At 42.2% G+C, this 23,043-nt stretch overlaps 1 protein-coding gene across 6 annotated transcripts in view; it reads right to left on the reverse strand.

Moving 5' to 3' along the window:
• DIP2C (disco interacting protein 2 homolog C) overlaps positions 1-23,043 on the reverse strand; it is a 315,383-nt gene that overhangs the window by 81,567 nt on the left and 210,773 nt on the right. For all 6 annotated transcript variants that reach the window (XM_066626988.1, XM_066626987.1, XM_066626986.1 and 3 more), the window contains 4 exons: positions 9,730-9,861; positions 8,565-8,684; positions 6,318-6,515; positions 2,891-2,982 (listed from right to left, as the gene is read on the reverse strand). In XM_066626988.1, the coding sequence (XP_066483085.1) occupies positions 2,891-2,982; positions 6,318-6,515; positions 8,565-8,684; positions 9,730-9,861 (542 nt within the window). The remainder of the gene's footprint in view (positions 1-2,890; positions 2,983-6,317; positions 6,516-8,564; positions 8,685-9,729; positions 9,862-23,043) is intronic.

A 23,043-nucleotide genomic window follows, 5' to 3' on the forward strand; every position in this document is an offset into this window, starting at 1 on the left:
TCTATCATTCTTTTGGGAGGTCTGGGTTCATGCAAGCCAACGTCCATTATCATCAAACTTGTCTGTGCCATCCCATGCATCAACACTGTTGAATGAAGGAATTTAGAAAAGCAGTTTCAGTGGATGCCTTGTCAAATGTAGCTTCTGTTAATTTGGGGAAGGGAGTGACAAGTGGTTAGAAATTTAGCATATTGTTTATAGTCCCATCTTTTCAATTCGTTTGCCCCAATTTTTTAGAAAAGAGGAGCCAAAAAAATGAAACACATTTTCTAACAGAGGGTACAATTTTCTTCTGCAAAAGAAGTTTCTATGCAGAGTAATGAGTATTCTTATGCAAATTCAGACCAAAGCAGCAGCTGTATGGAGTCTTCTACTTCTTACAAAATGGAAGTGAGACTTGATGGGTTCCAAAAGGACGCATCTGCCTCTAGGCATCAGGTCACCAGAGCTCACTGCTGACTTCAGTAATCAAGTAGAGAGACGGCTCCTTCCATTAGCACCACAATCATGGACAGTATCCAATGGAGAAAGCACTTCTTATAAGTGCTCTGTTCCAGTACTGTGACTTTATATTTCTTGCCATTTTACCCCCCCCCCCCCCCACCATAGTGGTACATACAAAAAGTAGGAAAGGATGAACTTCACATTTCTAGCACCTAACCCAATTTAAGGATTGACATAGAAGAAGACCATTCATGCGCAGAAGACTCTGTGCGTAGCAGCAGAAAGAAATGAGGAAATGAACATTGGTGGGGATGAGCGTAGGAGAAATGGAATGCAAATAAATTAAGCGAGGGTACATGGGGAAATGGGCCACAGAAATAAGATGGCAAGGGATGTCAGGAACTGGGAAATGGGTACTGGCGCTATGGAAGACAATGAAAGTGCAGTAAAGATGTGAAAACCACACATACAACCCATCCAAGCTCCCTATGTTGAGTGAGAAGCCCAACACTGAATGTTGGATTACATCTATGAAAGCTGATGAAACCCAACAAGGTGACACCTGTGCAAAGCAATACAAAGTATAGGACTTTTTGCTTGGTGGCAACTCTCTCTGGGGGAGGTCCATTAAACCCCCAATCTCACAAGTATTTGGAACAGTGTTTTTCTATCTTGGGGTCAGGATCCCAATGGAGTTGCAAAGCCTCAGTTGTGAGGTTGCAGCAACTTACAGGAATGAAAAAGATTGAAGATCCTTGGACTAGAGCACCACCAGGTAAAGTGGGAGGCATGTGGTGTACCCCTTTAGGTACCAGGAGATTGTGTCCCAGTCCGGGTTCTTACGCAATTGTGCTAAAATAGCTTCACTAGCGCCAGGCTTCATGGTAACTTTTTCTGTTCTGTCTAATAAGAATATTTGGTTACAGTGAACAGTGCTGAGAGGGTATTAATGGGGGGGGGGAGAGGGCAGATAAGATCCTGGGAGGGGGACAGGATGGACAGTGGGGTCCCCAGTCTCATACTTTATTTACATATTGGGGTCATGGCACAAAAATGTTGAAGAGCAAGTGGTTTAGAAGGTTAAAAATATATATGCTTCTTTCAGCAGATAATTGCAGGTTGCATAAAGCACATTTAGATCTGCATATAGTTTTACCTTTATTTTAAGGATATTTATACATTTATTTTATATTTTAATTGCTTTGGTACATCATTTTATTTTGACTTGTTAATTTAATGGATGTAGCTTAAGCCAGTGGTTCTCACACATTTAGCACCAGGACCCACTTTTAGAATGAGAATCTGTCAGGACCCACCAGAAGTGACATCATCAAGCAGGAAGATTTTTCACAATTCTAGGCTGCAATCCTGCCCACATTTACCCAGGAGTAAGTCCCACTGACTATCATTGTTAAAATATACATAATAGCTTATTAAAAGTACAGGTCTGTAACATTTCCCCAAATGCAGTCACATACCATGATAGCATGAAGTCTAATATATTAAAAATAAAATATTGAAATGAATGGGGACCCACTTGAAATTGGCTTGTGATCCACCAAGTGGGTCTCAACCCACAGTTTGAGAAACATTGGCTTAAGCTGTTGTGGGATTTTGCTAAGGGATAATTGAAGGAAGAAAAAGAGAGCGTTTCCGATATAAATTTTGAACAGAAATATTGAGACATTTTGACAAGATATTTTGGTGGGGAACATGCCCTATCCCCCTCCAACATGATGAAAGGTGAGAAAACAGCTTCACTCAGTGGGAAAGGGATGAGAGCCACACTCTTGAGAGAAGCTCTAGAAGGTTCTGTGGCTGGTATGTACATATATAGTTCTCACTATGGCACAGAACAGAGACCACAAAGACCTAAAGTCATACATCCCAAAACCACCTCAGTTCAAACACATCTCCTGGTACTTGCCCCCCCCCCCAAAAAAAGTTTATACATTTTCAGTCAACTCCCACTATGTTTAAGCAGGAATGTTGTTAAGAAGATGCTGAGCGCAATCCATTAATTAGCTGGCAATATTCCTTGGTTCAGGCCTGGTCCCCTAACAAGGCCCCAATTGTTTCTGTGGTCTCCAACGCACAGCCTCATTACCAAAATTGATTTCATCCACATGAAAACAACATGCTCTAAGCTTCTCATAAAAGCAAGGCTTTGTGTCACAAACTAATCTTTTTGAAAGAGAGCAGCAATTTTTTAAAAAACATTAATAGTCTGTTTCAGCAAAGTCTCAACTATTTTTACAGCTAGTAATAGACATGATCACTGAAGTATGCAGTGACACAGGAACATCACACAGTCACGTAATGACTACAAAGATGAAGGGATTCACTGTGTATTCCAATTCAGTTGTATGGGAGCTACATCCAGGTGTTTTAAAAATACAAAAGTTAAATACCATTAAAAACATGCAATGAAAAACAAAGGACTTACTCTGTCTCCTGGCCGCACCATGGGTTCCTGCTTTGTGCCTAATTTATGCAGTATGTTGTAAGCAACTTTCATACTTCGAGTCCAAAGTTTGCCTGGTCACAAAACAATTTGCAATGTTACCTTTAAAACTGATTGTGTAGTCTTATTCAAAAACTATTCATTCTACCAAACACACAAACACACAGAGAGAGTTTATTAGAAAGCTTTGCTGTGGTCCAAAGTGAAATTCAAGCATTTAGTGAACCACAGGAACTATACAGCCTATTACCAATACCTGAGATGAAATTAACTGATGCCAAATATGCAACACAATTACCCCTTACCGCACTGGGGATCCAGATGAATATTAAACCACAGTTTAGTCTCTAACCAAGACTGCTTGATCAGTCTGCAATCCTCTCAAAATAAGGGATATCAAAGAAGAAAGGGGGGGGGTTAAAAAAAAAAAGCACATCTGCAGAACACAGTCCATTAGCAGCCCCAAATGGCTGTCAAGGGCCTGACAGGTCACAATACATGGTAGGTAGGGCACACATTTTGAAGGGCTGGCTTAATTTGTGGTGGGGTCACAAAACAGACAACCTCAGTCTGAAACATGCCATTGGAAGTCCCACTGGTATCAAATGAACCTGTTTCCAGGGATGTGAGCTTATGACTATAGTCTTAAAAAAGCTGTAGCAGGCACCTACAATGGAGATGTTATAGTGTATTTAAGCTACATGGGACCATACACTACTAGATGATGCTCCAGCCATTGTTCATATGGAGGTATATGCTTGCACACCCGAACTTCCACTAAGCTCCAAATAATAACTTTTTGTTTTGAAATCACACACAGAAACCACGTTCTAAGGTTTATCCAAAATGCAGTTTTCTGTCTCCCTTGAGCAAAACCTTACCCGATTTCACAGGCAAGCAAAGGAGCAATTCTGGTAACCAATAATGCCATGAGTGTGGGTTTTTTAAAGACACCAGCTCTACAGATTTCTGCTCTTTGTATTTTGGAATCCATAGTGGGAGAACAATGCTACTGTTCCTTGTCAGCAAAAGCAAGTTTGGTCAGTTTCACTATGCCTAGCAAACCTCCTTGTTTTGTTCAAAGCTATTCTCAGGCATCATCATGGCGATCTATGAAAGGCACAATTATCTGGGAATTTTCCCTGTGCAACCCATGTTCTTGCACAACGTCCAGTAGAGCTTGCTCAGGAAGTGTTCCCAGGTGACTGTGCCCAGGTAAATTCAAGTCAGGCTGTAATCCAAACATGTCTGTAACTGATGTATTAGTCACCTTCAGTCCAGATCAACAAAAGTAAACCAACTGAAAGTGTTCATTAAGGTAATGCCTTGTTCTTTCCTTTAAAATTCAAACCCTCTTTCCTCCAAGCTATGACTGTTTTCCTCTTTCCTCCAAATTGTTGCTTTCAAACCTTTCAATTATTCAGTGTTGCAACGCATTGAAAAAAGCACCACTTTCAAACTCAAGCACACACTGACAGAATTTAAAGGGTGAAGCAAGAGGAGTCAATCATTTTGTATCCTCATTAATGATTTGCAGCATGAGAAGAAGACAGAAATATATTTGATGGGAGATGAAACTCTTCACACAAAACAGTTTTGAGGGAAATATGAAAGGAGTGTCACTTCAAAATGCAGGTAGATGGTGGAGGGAGTAGAAGAACCACATATCTGCCCATAGAAACACCAGGGAGAAGAATTCTGATCTAGCCATATTTCCAAAATGCTAGGGAGATTTCGATGGGAAAAAAATTGAAGCCCATTTGCATTCTGAACATTTGCGTGCTTTTCCAAGTGTATAGGCCAACTCTTCGTAAGTCTCGCTGATTTTAAATAGAACTTGCATTAATTTAAGCACTGGAGCCTGAGCAGACTTCACATGCATCCTAATGCATGTCAAGCAAACTTGGCAGGTTTGTAGCTCATATCCAGATAAAAAGAAAACATTATAAAACCTAAAGGTCTACTTCATGCAATGCTTCTCCTCTCTCTTAAAGATAAAATTAAAAGCAAGTCTTTAAGGTAAAAGTGAGTATACAATTTTCAAGTTTTCATCCTTGAGCACAAGTCCCTTTAAAACAAGAAGACTGCCCAAGTCTCCAGATTAAGTAAGCTTCAGGTTGGCAACTGCGCTAGCATCTCTAAAGAGAGTTGCCCAAAAAGATAGCATTTTTAAAAATAAAATTAGCATGAAAACTTCTGGGCAGGTCACACCACCACCGTTGTCTCATCATAAATATGTTAAGCATAAAGGGTGTCTGGATAAAGGCTGCAACATGGAGGTATGTTGAGAGAAAAGCACACTACAAAATCAAGTTCCATAATATGTACAGTAGATCTGTCACCACTGCACAGCACCAGCTTAGTCACAGCAAGCCAGAAGAGTCTTACCAAAGCTCCATACAGAAGATCAGAACTTGCCAAAAGACAGCTGCAAATAATGTCATTTTTTTCAGTATCAAAAAATGGTGTTCACTGTATATCTATTTGGACAGTTCATGTCAGTTGGCGCTTATCTTCCCTAGATTTGCACAGGCCATGAGTAATGTCAGCAGCTGCCCAAGAATAACTGATATGCCAAGTGACAGCTAAACAGATGATGCAGGGAAGACCCCTACACTTCTGGGGAAGGGAAGGAGGTTCAAAGAACCTGGTGCAAGCACTGAGCCCCACAGCAGCCAGTGCAATTCATTGATATTGGTCTTTGCCAGCACTGGGAGCCACAGACCCCAGGACAGGTGTAGGTTTCAAATATTTACCCAACCTATGTACTGAGTAAAAGCAAAAGGGATTAATTTTAGGGCAATGTGCACACTGGTCCCTACAAAGAACTTCTACTGAGAATCAAATCCATAGCTATAGTTCAAAAAAGTATACAGTATTTGAAATATCTATTAAACATTCATTGCTCCATGCATCTTTGGTGTGTCAATTCACCATTTCTGGTTTTTCCATTCAGTTTCACAGGATAACATCATTTTCCATGCACATAAGACATTTGCCTGTGTCTTCAGTCAGGGAAAATATTTGCCAGGTCACCTTGCATTTTGTTTTCAAAGTCAGCTTTAAATATAGCAAGGAGCTTTTTCATACAAAGTCATATAATGTCAGTATTCTAACTGAGTACTCTCAACTTCAAATGATGTTAGTTTTTGAGAGTCCCTCAAGAAGAGACCTTTCCTATCCCTGCTGAAATAGAACAAAAAAGAGGGGCATCACAGATAGCCCAGTGTAGGCTTGCCCACAACTTGGTGCTGGCACTTATTCCTATACAACTTCCTATTTCTAAGATACATATTTTTAAACAGAAATTCAAAGACGTTTAATATGTATATCTGACAATAATCATAAAGGAACACAGATTTTTTCCCCCCATTAAAAAAGTGGTAAGTAATGTCAGAAGGTTGCTCACCATAAGTGAGGATATATAGTGGTTTTCCATTGGTGTCCATAGTGGTTAGGCAAGGAGCTTTTGGGGAAATTGTTCCCCATCGTTGCAATGCTGCTTCAAGAGATGGAGGCCAATTCGTGACCACACCCAGCTGTTCCCCACGCATAGCTAACATCTGAGCTCCCTCCGGCTTTGGTTGGTTTGGATCTGGCTGTTGAACTTACAGTTGTAAGAGAGAATTAGTATACAAAAACAGTATAAAAACACATAGAGAATTAAACATTTACTGTTACAAAATTATCCAAGAACAAAAAACAACTCTGAGAATGCAGTGGAAAACCTACAAGCTCATGGTTTGGCTGCTGGAAACATGCTATAGGTTAAACATGCTATAGGCCCTCATGCTCCCTCTCAGCCCTCTCTCATTCATATTCCCTTCTCCACTTCCTAATCTGCCCAGTTTGTCCTTCTGGATGGGCAAATCTTCACATATAGATTCCCTGTGAAAATGCCTGAGGTTCTAACCACTTAAAAGTGCAATCGAACTGAACTTCAGTAGATGGTTTCTAATGGTCACAAGAGAGAATGAGATAGTTACCTTCTTTCCAACCAATAATGAGTAACAAGTGTCCAGACATTAACAGTGGTTCCCAAACCGAGAGAGAGTCAGCAAAGAGTGATTGAAAGATCAGATAACTAATTACCTCAAGACTCAAGGTTATTGAAAAATCAGATACTGTAGCTGCTAACTACCCTGCGAAAAGTGCAGCTCCTGCAGTTTGCAAGATAGCTGCTAACTGCCCTACAAGGAGTTGAGCTCTTGCAGATTACAAGCATGTGTAAACATAGGGAGATAGTTTGAGTCTTTTTAATGGTCATTACTTATAAATAAATAATAGGACTATGTCAGAATACCAAATGCAAGGGAGGGCACCAGGATGCAGGTCTCTTGTCTTGTGTGCTCCCTGGGACATTTGGTGGGCCACTGTGAGATACAGAAAGCTGGACTAGATGGGCCTTTGGAATGATCCAGTGGGGCTGTTCTTATGTTCTTAGTTTTTTGACAATTGACAAGGCACACCACACTGCCAGTCGGGGCTCACATCCCACAATGGTCCTACTAATAAAGGACCTTCCCCCAAACTCCCATGACACACCTGTGGACCATTCGTGGCACATCAATGTGCTGCAGCACACTGGCTGAAAACCGCTGCAATAGAGTGTCATTTTAAAAAGTGGGTCTTGGTGCTAAAAAGTTTAGGAACCACTGCATTAATATACATGGAGAACTTCCTATGTGCACATTCAGCACTATGACTGCACCACCAGGTTGTGACTTGCACGTGTGAACGAATGACCACCAAGTGGAAGAGAAGCATTATCTCAGACGCAATGCTCTTCAGTTAAGAAAATGCACACAATCCACTGAGAAATGAGCATTAAGAAATCAAGTGATAAAAGTGCACATGTGAAACAGCTGCCTCCCTGCGGTGTTGGCCCAGCTTGGGCAGTTTTAAAAGACCATTAGCCAAATTCACGGAAGATCAAACTACCAAGGGAGGAGGGGAAGGGAGGCCTGACATGCCGGAAGAGTGAAGTTAGACACTTTCTGAATTATTGACATGCTCAGCCCAAAAGGTTCGCCATCATTGGGTTATGGGGTTTCCAAGAGACATCTGGCTGGCAACTGCAAAACAGGATGGTGGAATAGATGAATCTTTCATCAGGTGGGGCTGTTCTTTGGTCCCCAATAATATCTCCAGGGTCAGCCTGAGGCCTCTGGATGTCCAAGGCAAAATGACAAATGTTGCCCCTTTACCCATGATGTGCCAGCCACTGCTCCCCCTCTCTAATGTTCTAGCTTAGCAGTCCCCTTCCCTCCACATTTCTTTTCTAATCCGGGGACTGGAAGGAGAAAGAGAAACAGTGGAGAAGGTAGGCAAACAGGGATGAGTGCTCCCAACCAATGTGCTGCCTGGGGTGACTGTTTTAGTTGGCCTCCTGGGTGGGCTGGCCCTATATCCCCCCTCCCTCTTTCACATGCCCCACAACTGATTTCTTTAGAATCTTTTACTTAAAGCAGGCCAGAGAGCAGATGAAAAAAAACAACACTAGTTTGTTCAAATTTTAACAAGTCAATGGAACTGACTTCTGAGTATGGAACTTTCTCTTGTTGTAGAACTACTTTTTCCGGAACAAGGAATGAGAAGTCCTTCATTCAAAGGCATTACCACAACTTTGGGATGGGAATAGGCAAAATCATTTTACCTTCTAATAATTCTTCAAAGTCATCTACAAAGAACTCTCGTAAGGGTGGCCGTTTGGGTCTTTTGAGGGTATTGACCAGCTGCTGTATTTTTGCCGACACTCTGCTGCTTACTGGAACTCCTACAGAAGGGGGGGATCAATAGAGGTTTTTAGCAGCAGGCTACTAAATCTTGCATCACCAGCTGTAAGCACAGGAAACAGACACATCAACCTAAAGGCAAATTCAAAACAACTAAGTTAGACTGTTGTGCAGCAGCGACCACTTGTTACCCCACGAACAGAATCTGTGCTGCAATAAGGAGTCTCAGCTTTATCTCATTTCCTAGACCAACAATTCCCAGTTCAAGATATTCCTTGTTTACTGGAAGTCTTGGGGACAACCAGAAGGCACAGGTGCCTTCCAGAATAACAATAAAATGGAACAATAGCAGATTAACCACAGAGCTCAGCTGCCCAACAGTTGTCCCTCCCAAACTTATGAGTAGTTGCAAACAGTTCGTCCCAACTTCTCAAGATCCCTTACACTCCTAAGGGGTCCAGGAAGCAAACCCGAACACTCTCAGCAAGAATACAGCAACTCAATCTTTTGTCCATCCCTTCCAGTGCCTAACGTATGTCAAAGACCTAGACGAGTGTCAAACTCATTTCATACCAAGGGCCAAATTGCATTCATGATGCCTGCTGAGGGCCAGAAATGATGTTGTTAGGCAGGAAGTGATGTCATTAAACAGGTCATAACCAAAAATAAGCACTTTTTCTCACTTAGGAATTCATTAGCTGCAAATGACAGATGAGGAAACACTCAAATTTTTATCATATTTCAAGATATGGGAGAGCCCAATTTTTGTGCAGGCTGCCCTTTCAGTGGTAACACCGCAGCACTGCTCAGCAGCTGAGAGCCTGAGGGCCGGATAAAAAGCTTCTGCGGGCTGCATCCGGCCCCCCGGGCCTTATGTTTGACACACCTGACCCAGACAGCCCAGTTTCTTACCATTTCTGCTCATCCTCCTGGCTTTCAGCCTAGGAATGATGTGAACTCTTTGACATTTCCCATCCCATTTTTTTTTACACATCTGAACATTAGCAAACTCCTATCATACAACCCATCTGGTAAAACATTCCTTTCTCCGGCCCATGCATTCCTCTACCATTTTCCAAAACATACCATCACCGGTTTCCATAAGTTCAGCATTCCCATACTTCGGTGCAACCCTTGCTGTTGAACCTTGTGGTCTTTCTACTTGTATTGAGTGTTCTGAGGTGTAAGTGGTAACATCCGGAGGCGCGGAATGATTTTCTGCAAAAATAAGATTAAATCATCATTTCTGGAAGCACTTGAGTGGCAGTTTGTTAATTTTAATAGATTGTAATATGTTTGCAAATAATGCCTCTCTTGACTTACTTTTATACATCATGCAGGTTCTTGTTAAGAACAGTCTTGAGAATTCAGACTTTAATATTTTTTTTTAATGTTATCAGGTTTTATAGCCACTAGCTCCTATTCAGAAAAAGCGAGGCTCCACTTAAAATCTCACTGAATTGCTGGTTAGCTTCAGTGAGACTTTAACTAACCTAAACATTCTCTGGTTGTGAGCCACTAGCTGTACGTTGTCATTAGAAGCAGTTCTGAAAGTTATTAAGCAAAATATATGCAAATTAGATGCCAGTTTAATTGTGCTACTTCTGGTGTACTGAACAGGTTATGCGCTCAAGCTGCATAAGATATGCACTCAAAGAAAGATTGTAGGCTTGAAAAACGAGAGCATTATTGTATTTGCACGTTTGCATTAAGAGCAGGATTAACCTTACATAAAAAAATAGTTCCAGGTACCAATACCTGGAGTACAGGCATGCCCCCATATCCATGGGGGATCCTGGCAGCCTCAACGCTTGAAGTTAATGGTTTCCTGTCAACCTCGATCTAGTCTTTTCAAGCATTCAGGCTGCCAGGAGGCAGCCTGTGTGTCATTATAAGCTTGAATGCTTATAGCAACCCTGTAAAGGAAGAATATTTTTGTTGGGGCAAGCATTTAAATTACACTAATGGGGGGCAGCTCCACGGATAACCGTACCTGCGGATGCCAGGGCCTACCTCCCTTGTTCCCTCCTTCCAACCATTCATCCTCATCTCTATGCATCTACACCCCCTCACCTACACCTGCATTTGGAGTCACCACAGATGAGCACTTAAGCCCCTAGGCAAATGTCTTAAGCTTGTCTCCTGGTGACCACGAAACTTCACATCTCAAGTCATTTGAAAAAGTTCCAAAGGTAGCATCTGTGGGCTCCTGCTGTTTCTGTCACTGTTCCTGCTGTGAGAGGAGTCTTGGGGCTGTACTTCCTCCACCTTGCTTCACCTCCAGACCAGACACCCTGGTCTGCCCACCGCTGTTTGGATGGCAGCCATTGTTTCACAGCTTAATGCTTTTATGTCAAAGAAAAGTAAACACCAGGCCAATACTCATACAAAAACTTTTGGAATAACCTTATTCCAAAGCTCCAGAAGGATCTCTCCGAACTGGAAAAATGGGCAGCAAAATGGTAGATGTGTTTCAGTGTAAGTAAGTGTAAAGTCATGCACATTGGGGCAAAAAATCAACACGTATAGCTGTCTGTGACAGATCAGGAGAGGGATCTTGGAGTGGTGGTGGACAGTACGATGAAAGTGTCGACCCAATGTGTGGTGGCCGTGAAGAAGGCCAATTCTATGCTGGGGATCATTAGAAAAGGTATTGAGAACAAAACAGCTAATATTATAATGCCGTTATACAAATTGATGGTAAGGCCACACCTGGAGTATTGTGTCCAGTTCTGGTCGCCACATCTCAAAAAGTGGAAATGGAAAAGGTGCAAAAGAGAGCGACTAAGATGATTATTGGACTGGGGTACCTTCCTTATGAGGAAAGGCTACTGTGTTTGGGCCTCTTCAGCTTAGAAAAGAGATGCCTGAGGGGGGACATGATTGAGACATACAAAATTATGCAGGGGAAGGATAAAGTGGATTGAGAGATGCTCTTTACACTCTCACATAACACCAGAACCAGAGGACATCCACTAAAATTGAGTGTTGGAAGAGTTAGGACAGACAAAATTAAATATTTCTTTACTCAGCGTGTGGTTGGTCTGTGGAACGCCTTGCCACAGGATGTGGTAATGCCATCTGGCCTGGATGCCTTTAAAAGGGGATTGGACAAGTTTCTGGAGGAAAAATCCATTACGGGTCACAAGCCATGATGTCTATGTGCAACCTCTTGATTTTAGAAATGGGCTACGGCACCAGGATGCAGGTCTCTTGTTATCTGGTGTGCTCCCTGTGGCATTTGGTGGGCCGCTGTGAGATACAGGAAACTGGACTAGATGGGTCTATGGCCTGATCCAGCAGGGCTGTTCTTATGTTCTTATGGGTGTGTGGTGGATACTCAGAAAATGAACATTTTCTTTAACAACTTGAGGAGACCCTCAACAACTTTGCTTGCAACTTTGCTATTTTTAGTAACAGCTACTCTCTCTCTCAGCTGCACCAGAGCATGGACTGCACTTCCAGAAGCAAGTATGATGTGGTGACCTGCCCTTGGATGCTGCTAAACTAGCTGCAAGCTCATCCTCTCCTTTCACAGCTTAGTAACTGCCTTGCTTTTCAATTTAATTTTTTTCTCCAGTTGCTTTTCTACTTGTATTCCTGCTGAGCCTTTTTGAATCGTGTACTGCTCTGAGAGGAAGGAAGCGACACCATCTAAGGCTTAAACAAGTTTTCTATTCAGAAGCCTAAGTGATCAAAAGCATCATCCACACAGAGGGGTTGGTGAGATGCCCTTCAGCCAAACTGAAACCAGGAGGAATAATTGCCAGACAGACCTATCTAAGAGGTATACGGCCTACATCATTCAAGACTTCAACGTCAGTTCTCTGAGCAGCTGAGTCATTCTATGAAAACCATGCTTGGGGCAGCCTCATAGCACCACTCTCTATTCTACCAGCACTGCTGGTGCCATAGTAGATAATCAACTGGCAGCAGGAAGGCGGGGGAGAAAAGAGAGGAACATAAACCTAGTGATCAGGTTTTCCCACCCCACGCACCATTTTTATTTTTCTGCTTGTTATAGTCCATTTGCTGTTGGTTTCTTGCCACAGTTGCTCGGTGCTATATTTATTCTGTTTGTCTCTTTGAGCCCATAAACAGAAAATTACAATATAAGATTCAAAAGGAAATTAGACAGCAATAAAGGGCTAAACTATGGCCACACATACCCTGCAATTCTTCCAAGGGCATCTCAATACAAAGGCAGCAGAAAAGAACCCTAATGTAATTCAAGGCAATGGTAGCGACTTGTCTGCGTGGCCAATTCACTTACATTTGCAAGCATCCTATGGACAGCGTGAAAGGAAAAGGAAGATTCAACTTATGGGAAAGCCTGTGCGGCTTCTCAATTACTGTGTCTAGTGCATTGGCTTAAGTGTCAGAAAGGCAGACAGCGGACTCTTAAAGAGTTCTTTCTGGAAGTTGCAGCATCAGGTCCTCACCCACACAAAGGGGCCAGCACAATTCTTTATATACAAGCTGTTTGCCCCCATACTTACAGATTAACTTTCTATGCTTCCATGCAGTGCCAAAGTTATTTTACATACTGTTACTGATACGGTTTCTTTTCAGCAATTGTTTAGCTTCCAGTGTTTTACTTACCGCAGACACTTGCCTATAAGTCTATCCCACAGATAAGTCGAGGGCAGGTTTTGAGCCAACAATCATGGAATTTTCTATGATCCTCGGATAAGTTGGGGGTTAAACTTAGGGGGTGTCTGACTATAGTTTTGTCTGATTTTACCCAAGGCCAGATCCTGAAAAATAATCCACCACTAATTGTTACCTAAGAAATGTAATCTCTAATTTATTAAAAATGTAGTAAAAGATCATAAGATACATTTCTATTCTTTTTAAATTCTGGTCTTCATCACCTTTTTGTAAGCACTATCAGAATAAGTGCACTGTAAACAACATACCAGTAAAACAGTGGTTCCCAACCTGGTATTCATGTACTCCCAGGGACACTCAACAGGACCTTTAGGGGTATTTGAAAAAGAATGGAATAATGGTAGAAAAAGGCAGTTCATGCTCCAGAATGCCTTGCAAGACAGGAATGCCTTGCAAGGACCAGCAGGGCAGGAAGGGAGGTAGCTAGTTGACTGTGAAAGCCCCACCAATAGCTAGTTTTGGGTCATCAATTCATGTATGAACCAGTGATTGAAAGCCAGCACAGTAAAAATGCTGAAACATAATATGGAAAGTGATCAGTCACCCAGAATTTCTCAGCACACTTCTGGTACAAAACAGTGCAAAGGCAGAGTCTTCTGTTCCTCAAACAGATAAAAAGAGAAAACACTGTGATAAATACACGAAGTCTGGGCTTTCATAGAGAGGAGATGAGGGCTTGTATTATTAATTACAAACATTTTGCTAATAGGAAGGGCACAATTTATGGAAATGGGCTGCCAAGGGATATGCCAGTGAAAAAGGTTGAACCATGAATCAAATCCACCTTTAAGGTGTCTGGTGTGTTAAGCCAGAAGCTCTACGTACAACATACAACCCATAACACATAACTGGGAGTGTGCAATTCAATTCACAGCAGAGAGATGCAGCTGCATATATTTGCAACCCTTTTAACTCAGAAGTAGACTCATTGCTTTTCATGGGTGCTATTCTTAAGTAAGGGTGGATTGAATTGTAGCCTGGGAAGGAGGGTCCCATCCTGGTGTTTCCAAAAACAGACCTGCTTTGCAAGCATTTGCCAAGCAGAACCAGGCTGCAGCAGAAGGAAGGAGAATAAAAGGTTAACAAATTGCTTCTAAGGAGCTGTGCCTGCCTGCTGCTTGAGAAACTTGGTGACTGCCTGCCTGCCAATTGAGAAAGGAAACTTTTCAGAGTTGAAAGGCTTTGCCCTCTGATTGACCCGGAGATAAGGCGAAGTGAGAATTGGAGCTTGAATTTCTACTTGGTAGAAATTTCATGTACTATAGACGAGTATCTATGGTATTTCTCCATCTCTACAGGGCAAATTGCAACATTCTTAAATTATGGTGGTCTTACTTGATCACTGACTTACAGCCCAATCCTATCCACGCTTTCCTGAGAGTAAGCCCCATTGACTCTAATGGGACTTACTTCTGAGTAGACATGCATAGGATTGGGCTGTCAGATGGCTTTAGAACGTGAGTGGACAAATTCACAGACAACAGGTCTCTCAACAGCGATTAGCCAAGATGGTTAAAGGAACCATGCAGTTCCCCCAATACTGAGGAAGGGCTATTGCTCTCATGCCCGGCTTGCTGGTTTCCTGCAGAAATAAAGTTGGTCAGTGGCAAGGAGGATGCTGGACTATGTGGATCTTTGATCTAGAAGGCCTCTTCTTATATTTAGCTTAACATTTTCAAGAAAAGATTTACAATACTACCATGTTTACTACTGTCACATTTTGCAACAGTAATAGGAGAAAATTGTGAAAGTCATGAAAATCAGAAATTCACCATGAAAGACTTTGCCCATGTTTATCAGACGACAAATATTCCTCCCCCCCCCAAAAATGACCACAATCATACAAAAGTCATGGGGTTGTGAATAAGATGATCCTGCATTATAACTACAGGGTTCTTACTACAGGTCAGCCATCCATTCAGAACCAGTGGGTTTCACCCAACATGGGTCCAACCTGTACCTCTGGGACTTGATTGGAAGAGTTTTCTGGTCATACCAGGAGGTGGTCTGAGGCGCAGGGGGGGCCACGCATGGCCTCCCTGGGCCTCAGAAGGCCTCCGAGAGATCTTAGAAATGCACTTCTGGTTCTTGCAATCACCTCCTGGATACCAGGTGATGGACCCCACCTGCAGAGGCCTCAGACCACCTCCTGGACACGGGTCATGGCCCCAACCTACAGATTCAATTATCCATGTGTTTCAATATCCATGGGAGGTCAGGGAACAGACTTCCCACAGATACTGAGGTCCAACTGTAATATTGTTACAGACACTAAGTAAGAGTGTCTGCACTCATTTTATCTGAAAGTTATTTGGGGTTATTTTCAGGATAAGTGGCTTATTCAGTTTATAAAACTGAGTTAAATTTATATTTAGGTTTTAAATGGCTAGTTTATTCAAAAAATGTGTGGAATATTTAAAACATGCATACATGGAATTATTATACAAAAACACCAGGACTTCTGCTGTGGCTTTTTGTACAATGACAACACTTTACTTATGCAATTGAACAGATCCTTATGTTCATTGGTAGATTAACGAAGATTTGTTCTTTATGTTCAGATTCTGAATATACTCCTGAAGGGATAATAAACTATGTGGAATTACCTCTATGTTCTTCCAAACCACTGTACGATATACAAGAGTTACTTCTATATGAAGCCATTTTTAAAGAGCATCCAGCTGGTACAGCAACCAATTAAAAGTTTGGAGGAAGTGATGGAACTAGCTGTGGGCTTGGCTGTGATGTAGCAGGCAGTAAAATCTCTCATTCTGAAGTATGACTCATCACAACAGGTCAGTTTTTTTTTATATGGCAACAGGAACACGGAAATCAAAGTTTCCAACTGCACCTGTTCACCACAACTCTTGGACTGTACAGAACTGTACGTGTGTGGGTGAATGCATTTTGCATGGTGCATCTGTCACTGAAATGGTGTATTAGATGCTTTGCATTTTGGAAAGCGAGGCCAAAAAACAACTCTAAAGGCGCATGAACCGCTTAAATGGCTTTCAGTTGACATACCAGACCCAAAATAAAAAAGTCATTTAGAGATAGTAGTTGCCAAGATATGCTGAGGATGCAGCCTCTGCGGTAAGTGCACAGCGGCCCCATTAAGCAAAATTAAGTTGTTTCAGAAGAAAAATGACTCTGATCAACATATGCTGATGGTAAATATAGGAACACTGACAGCTGTAGGACTTCAAAGCGCCTCCTCCCCCACAAGCATATTCATTTGCATTGCCCCATATTCCTGTCGCTTTCAATAAATTCACACTGGAAGCTCACAAGTTCAACAGCTGCTCTCAAACAAGAACTACATACATTTCTGTCACTGGACAAAACCGACTACATCACTTAAAAGGGTCAAGTTATAGTCTGTAGGAAAGGCGGGATATAAATCCATTAAATAACATAAATATGTACACACAGGAATGGCGCCCCCTGGTTCATACTGAAACTGGCTCACCCCACACCAGTCCTGGATAACAAAAGACTGAGGGTGAATACAGATGACCATTTTGCAAGCAGCAGGTAACAGCAGGCAAGGAGATTAGGGTTTGAACTGCACAACAGACGCTAAGGGATATTGTGCAAAATACTAGACTATGCTTATATATATAAATATATAAAGTGGTTCCCAAACTTTTTAGCACGAGACCTGCTTTTTAAAATAATACTCCATAGCAGTGTTTCTCAAACTTTCTGGGAGATTTACTCCCAGGGTGTCCTTGCAGGGGTGGGGGTGGAGGCAGCAAAGCGATCCCCAGGATTGCGCCCCTGTGGGGGAAGGAGGGGCTATTTTTCAACTTACATGCTCATACCTCCCTTTGGCCTAACAGGTTTATGACAGCAAATCCTGGGGATTGCTTTGCTTCCTCTGCCCCCTGCCCCCGCCCCTTAAAGGGAACAGGGCATTGTTACACGAACTGGTGGCTCTATAGCAGGTGGCTCCTGGGCCAGAGTTTGGGCACCCCTGCTCTATAGCAATGGTTCCCAAACGTTTTTCACTGGTGGCTCCCTTGATTTACTGGTCCATTGGCTGCGGCTCCCCATTAGGACTACAATCCGATACATCAGTGGTCTTCAACCCTATGAGCCTATGCAGATCTATGCCAGATCTTTTGCTGGCATAAACCTGTTAGGCCAAAGGGGGGGTATGTCAGACGTCAGATGGGGGGAATAGGAATAATCAGACACCACTGCTGCCAAAATCTATTCTGCCCTCAATTCCCGTCTCGACCCATTGCCACGATCATAATCTGTGCAGTGGGTGCAGTGGCTGGTCTGTGCAACGCCATTGCCCAAGTCTGGCCTTCCAGCCTTTGCGCTAGAAGTGGCACTCCACAGAACAATGAAGAGGCTGCCATGATGGCACACTGTGTGGTTTGCTGAGGGATCTGTGGGTCCTTTAGTGTACTGCATGGCTTGAGTGCCCTTCATTGGATAGAAAGGCAGGAAATGGCTAGAACTGTGTGGATAAATGAATGAATACCACATTTCCTGTGTGGTAGTGCATTCACTATGGCCAGTTATTTGGCAAATGGTAATCTTAGCAAGTCTCTTTGCACCAGTTCACTTTCTCTCATAGCACAAGTACAGGCATGCATCACTTAACAACCTCCCACTTAATAACGGATTGCATATACAAAGGTGGCCAAAGCACAACAAAGAGGCTCTTTATGAAGCAATCAGATCTCCCATATCCTGATTATAGTCTAGTATGTTTACTCAACAAAGAGGCTCTTAATGCAAAGAGGCAATCAGTCTCTAGTAGCCTGCGCAGGGAGTGTCTGTTTACACAACAAGGCACTAGAGTGGGCTGAATTTTTGTTTAATTACCTAATCGAATAACAACACAGATCACAGTAATTATCCCTGTTGTTAAGTGGTGCACACCTGTATATAGGCTGTCAGTCAGTCAGCCAGCCTGCTTTCTGAAACAAAGACTTGCCCCTCTTTTCTCAGAAAGAGAAGGTATGTACATTTGTAATTACACAGTAGTGGATACTCCAACACTTTAGAAACTCAAGTTCAGAAAAGGTCTCAACAGCTTTGTGCTTCAATGTATTTATATAATCCGTACATTTTGTTGCTTTTCATTTTAATTCAGCCAACGTCTCCATGCTGGCCAAAAGGTGCTCTGGTGCCTTGCCAGCTCTATGATCCTGTAACAGAATTTTGGACAGAAAGCATGCAATGAACCCCCAATTTAACAATGGATACCTGTCCCCACCCCCCACTAATGCCAGAAGTCTGTTAAATCCATTAAATCTGAATGCACTGAAGTCAACAGGACAATTTGTGCAAAACATGTATGACTAGTTTTTAATGAAGCAGAAAACATCTGTTGTTTCTGAAGGCTCTTAAATCAAGGTCCATTAAATCAAGGGTTCACTGTATAGTCAACCATGGTTGTGGCCTGGAAATTCCCCTTTTGATCCTGTTTGCTAAAAAAAGGAATTAGGCTTAATCTCTATTTGACTACTTTAAGTAACAGGTTCAAAAGTGTAAATGGACAGCATTAAGTTTAGGCATTAAGTACTTCCCTATGCATGCAATGACACTTTCAGTGCTCTGCTTTCCATATGGCCACCAGTGACCAAGGGCATTACATCTTTGCTCTGATAATGTAAATAAAACTCAAAGTTGCAGTAACTGACTGGATCACACATCATTTTACACAGTTCAGGACCACCACCACCCCAATTCCCAGATAAACCTGCATATTGATAGTAATACATTTGCAACCAATTTAATGCATCTGGCAAAGCTGTCACTTTCCTTCAACATTTTCCTAGATTGATTGCTGACTGAATGGGTGGCAGTTGTTTCTCAGTGTTGGAATCCATCTTTAATCCCAATTTACAACATACAAACTATTTTAACCTTTTTATTCTCACTCTCTCTCTTAAACATGAGGTGAAAACAGAGCTGGCACCCTCCAGGAGCACAATGTTGAAATCCTCAGTAGGGCAGGGTATCACCCATTTGGAACTTATGACCAACCCAGTGCAGATCAGTACTCTAACAAAGCCAATTTGTGCATTTGGGGTGGATATATCATTCTCTAGCCTCTAGTCCAGCGGCCAAAAGTGTATTTCGATATGTAAATTAATAGATAGCTAAACTCTATTACACACTTGCCATGAACTAGAAATAAGGTCTTATAGGTAGCGAGTACATGTGTGGGGTCATGGACATTGGGGAACTGAAAAAATGAAGTGCTTCTTGAAAGAATCCCTAAAGCGGCAGATCAACAGTGGTAAGAATGCTCATAATATAGTAATACAATAGAACTTAAGTATTGTGAGCAAAGAATTTGTTTTATCCACATCTTGATTAGAATTTGGTAAGGCCATTATGGGTCGCATAAATTAGTTTGTAGGCCAGATTTAGCCACAGGTCATCAAATGACCCTCCCTGTCCTCACACAGCCACACCCCCATGATAAGAATTTAATAAGTCAACTGTATGTAATAATGTACATCAGAGCGCGATACCATAGTCTTTCGAGACTGAAGGTTGCCAACTATGTATTAATGTTAGGAAACTCCCACAGGTTTCTCACAAACGTTCAGGGATTTAGATTAAATCCACAGGACCACAATGGAAACTGGCTTTTTAGGCAAACTGTACATCCAAGTTTACACAGCTAGTATATTTGGAAGTTGGGCCTTGCAAGTCAGTTCTGACAGAATTAGCAGCTAATTGTTTTGTTTTATGAAACATTATGCATCTGTCTCGTCGGATTTAAAGGTTAATATGCAAATGGAAATTCATTACCAACAACTGCTGCTGAATTAATCCCTCTGTACTACACAAAGGACTTGGTAGGGGCCAAACAGGACTAGCTCTTGCAATTAACTAGAAGCAGCTCTCCCATTATAACTGTTGCGGATTGATGCATCAGAACATGCCGCCAGTAAATGAAAGTTTGGGGACTGAATCTTCTGGGACTTTCTTGTATGAGCCTCATTGACATTAACGGCTAAATGAGACATGTGTATAATCTCATTACCCAGACTGATAAGGGTTTGGGTTGCTTTTCTCCCCCAAAAAAACAAAAAGGGAGGGCTGCAGACCCACAACAGGGAAGGAGCACTTCAGTACTTTGCAACCTTTGCAGTTTTGTCAAGTTTCACAGCCTCCTCTGTTCAGGTTGGCTAGTGAAAAAAAGACCCATGAAGTCTAAAGACTTCAACATGACTGACAACTTCAACTGAGAACTTCAGACAGCCCAGTAAACACCTTTCAGTCAGTGACGTCTCTAGGATTTGTGTCACCCGGTGTGGGAACCAGTGTGTCACCCGCATGATGGACCTCCTCCCATGCAGTGAATGAGGCAATGACACAGGTGGTGGGTGTGGTGATGAAGCATTGCCCTGCCCCATGGGTTTTTTGGCTATACCTTTGGATGGAACACAGATATCTCAACAAGATTTTTTTCCATTGCATTCTGCTGTAAATTATGCATTGAATGGTATATAACATGATGGTGTTATTCTTACAAGTTGCGATTTTAATGATTTTGGTCACTAGTGGTGTCACTCCCCCCACCCAGGGTGTCACCTTACTAACACCTTATTGGTTCTATGCTGTGTCATAACAACATCTCATTCGCTCTTCAAACAATGTACTTTTTTGTTACATAAGACAGCTGCATTTTTTTTTTCTGTTTTGTTGGCCATAACTTTTGATAGAATGGAGATATTTCACTCCGGTTTTTATCATTGCATTTTGCTGTAAATCAAATTGTATTATTCCTACAATTATTATCTGGTTACTACATGTAAATAAGAAAAAAAATATTATTTCTTTCTAGATTTTTTTTTAAGTCTTCTAGATTTTTTTAAGTCTTATAAACCTAGGTGGGTCTCAAAAAAGGGTCATTTTAAAAAGTGGCTCCTAAAAGGTTTGGGAACTACTGGTGTATAGGATTGTAGCCTTTGGGCCCAATCCTATCCAACTTTCCAGCACCGGTGCAGCCGCAATGCAACCCTAAGGTAAAGGAACAAATGTTCCCATACCTTGAGGAGGCCTCTGTGACTGCCTCCCCAACACAGGAAGCAGTGCATACCCCATTGGTACCACAGCACCGGCACTGGAAAATTGGATAGGATTGGGCCCTTGGGCAGTAACTCAACCGCAGTTCCTGTTTTTAATAGGGGAGTGTATGTGAAGTGCTGTCGAATACATGAAATGCACTAGATAGAGAGCACTTGGATCCGGGGAGATCAAGGCTGAGTTCCCTCCCCGTTATGCCTTGCAAGAGATTGGGTGACCTTGGGCAAGTTACCAGACCAGCCTCCTGCAGTTGGTTGTTTTGATGCTAAAAAGAGGGAGGAGAACATGAATACTATCCTGAGCTCCTTAATGGAAAGGCAAAATTTTAAAAAGCAGTATTAACGACAAATACAAAGCCTTCCCTCTATCTTTGGCCAGCACAGATCACTAAAGAAATGTGATTTTAAAAAACTTAACTGCATAACGATATGGACAATTATATGCAAGATTATGTTCACTTTGAACGCCGATTGTATTTCACGTTATTCTCTCCTTCCCCCAAGTACCCTCTCCTTGGAGTTGATCTAGCAACTGAATGGGGAGGAGGGAATTGTACACTGGGCTCTGAAGGTCAGATCCACACTGAGTTGAGAATGGAGGTTTTTCCGTTCTGCACAGCCAGAGGGATTGAGCACTGCCCTTTAAAAATGCATATTTATCACAATTAGCATGTTCAGAATGCAGCGTGTTTTTCATAGCATAGCATGGCATCTCCCACAGACAGAGTGGTCTACAGAGGTTACTCCCCAAATGCAAACATGGGAATTTACATTTCTTTATCATACAAAGCATACTGTTATTCCTGAGTAATGGGGGGATGCATCTTGTCTCAGTGTTTCACTCTCCTTTGGGGCATTAATGAAGTAGTCTGATTACCCTGAATCATTCCTGAACTGCTTTTTTAAAAATCCTACCTCCTGGGCAAGAGGGGTCTGCATGAAATACTGCTCTTCCTTATAAGGACAGAGAAATAGCACTGAACTATTAAAAGCAGCTCTTTATTTTATTTTTTTTTAAAAGGTAGACTTGGGCAATTTCTCTGTTCCAGCACAGAAACTTGAAACCAGCTCACTCGCAATCCCTACCTGCTAACAAGCACTTAAGATGACTGCCTCACATTCCCACCATGCTGAGAGAGAGGTCACTTCTGAGCACCTGTCTACCATCTAATTACGAAGCTGAAATAACTTAGCATATGTCGGAGCTGCAGTCATTCTTGGTACCAGTCTGTTCCTCAGATTCCTTCCACAGTCTGGATTTTTAAGAGCAACTGGTAACTCAACTTCTTAGCACAACGCACGTCAAGGGCCAACCTACATATTCTGAGGGTGGAAATGAGTGCCAAGGGGCCGCCTTGCCATTCTGTGTGCATGCTGTGCTCCCCACACCATCACTGAGAATTCCTGGAAGCAGTAAGATGAATCTCATGAATACAACATGAATCAAGCAATTCACATGACAAATCACTCTGCACATTGTGCCTGTGGGTCAAAGGAACCTCCCCAGGAGAGACAAAAGCCCTGTGCAGACAATTAGGCAGAAATGTATGGGGGCAGGGTGGGGGTAGAGGCTTAGGATCACAACTGCCCCACCTCCACACATAGATTACAACTGACGGAGTTTTCCAGAGCCTCCAATTGGCCTCTGAAAAGTACATCTTAT

This window comes from Tiliqua scincoides, chromosome 5 (assembly GCF_035046505.1).
Source record: "Tiliqua scincoides isolate rTilSci1 chromosome 5, rTilSci1.hap2, whole genome shotgun sequence".
NCBI lineage: Eukaryota > Metazoa > Chordata > Lepidosauria > Squamata > Scincidae > Tiliqua > Tiliqua scincoides.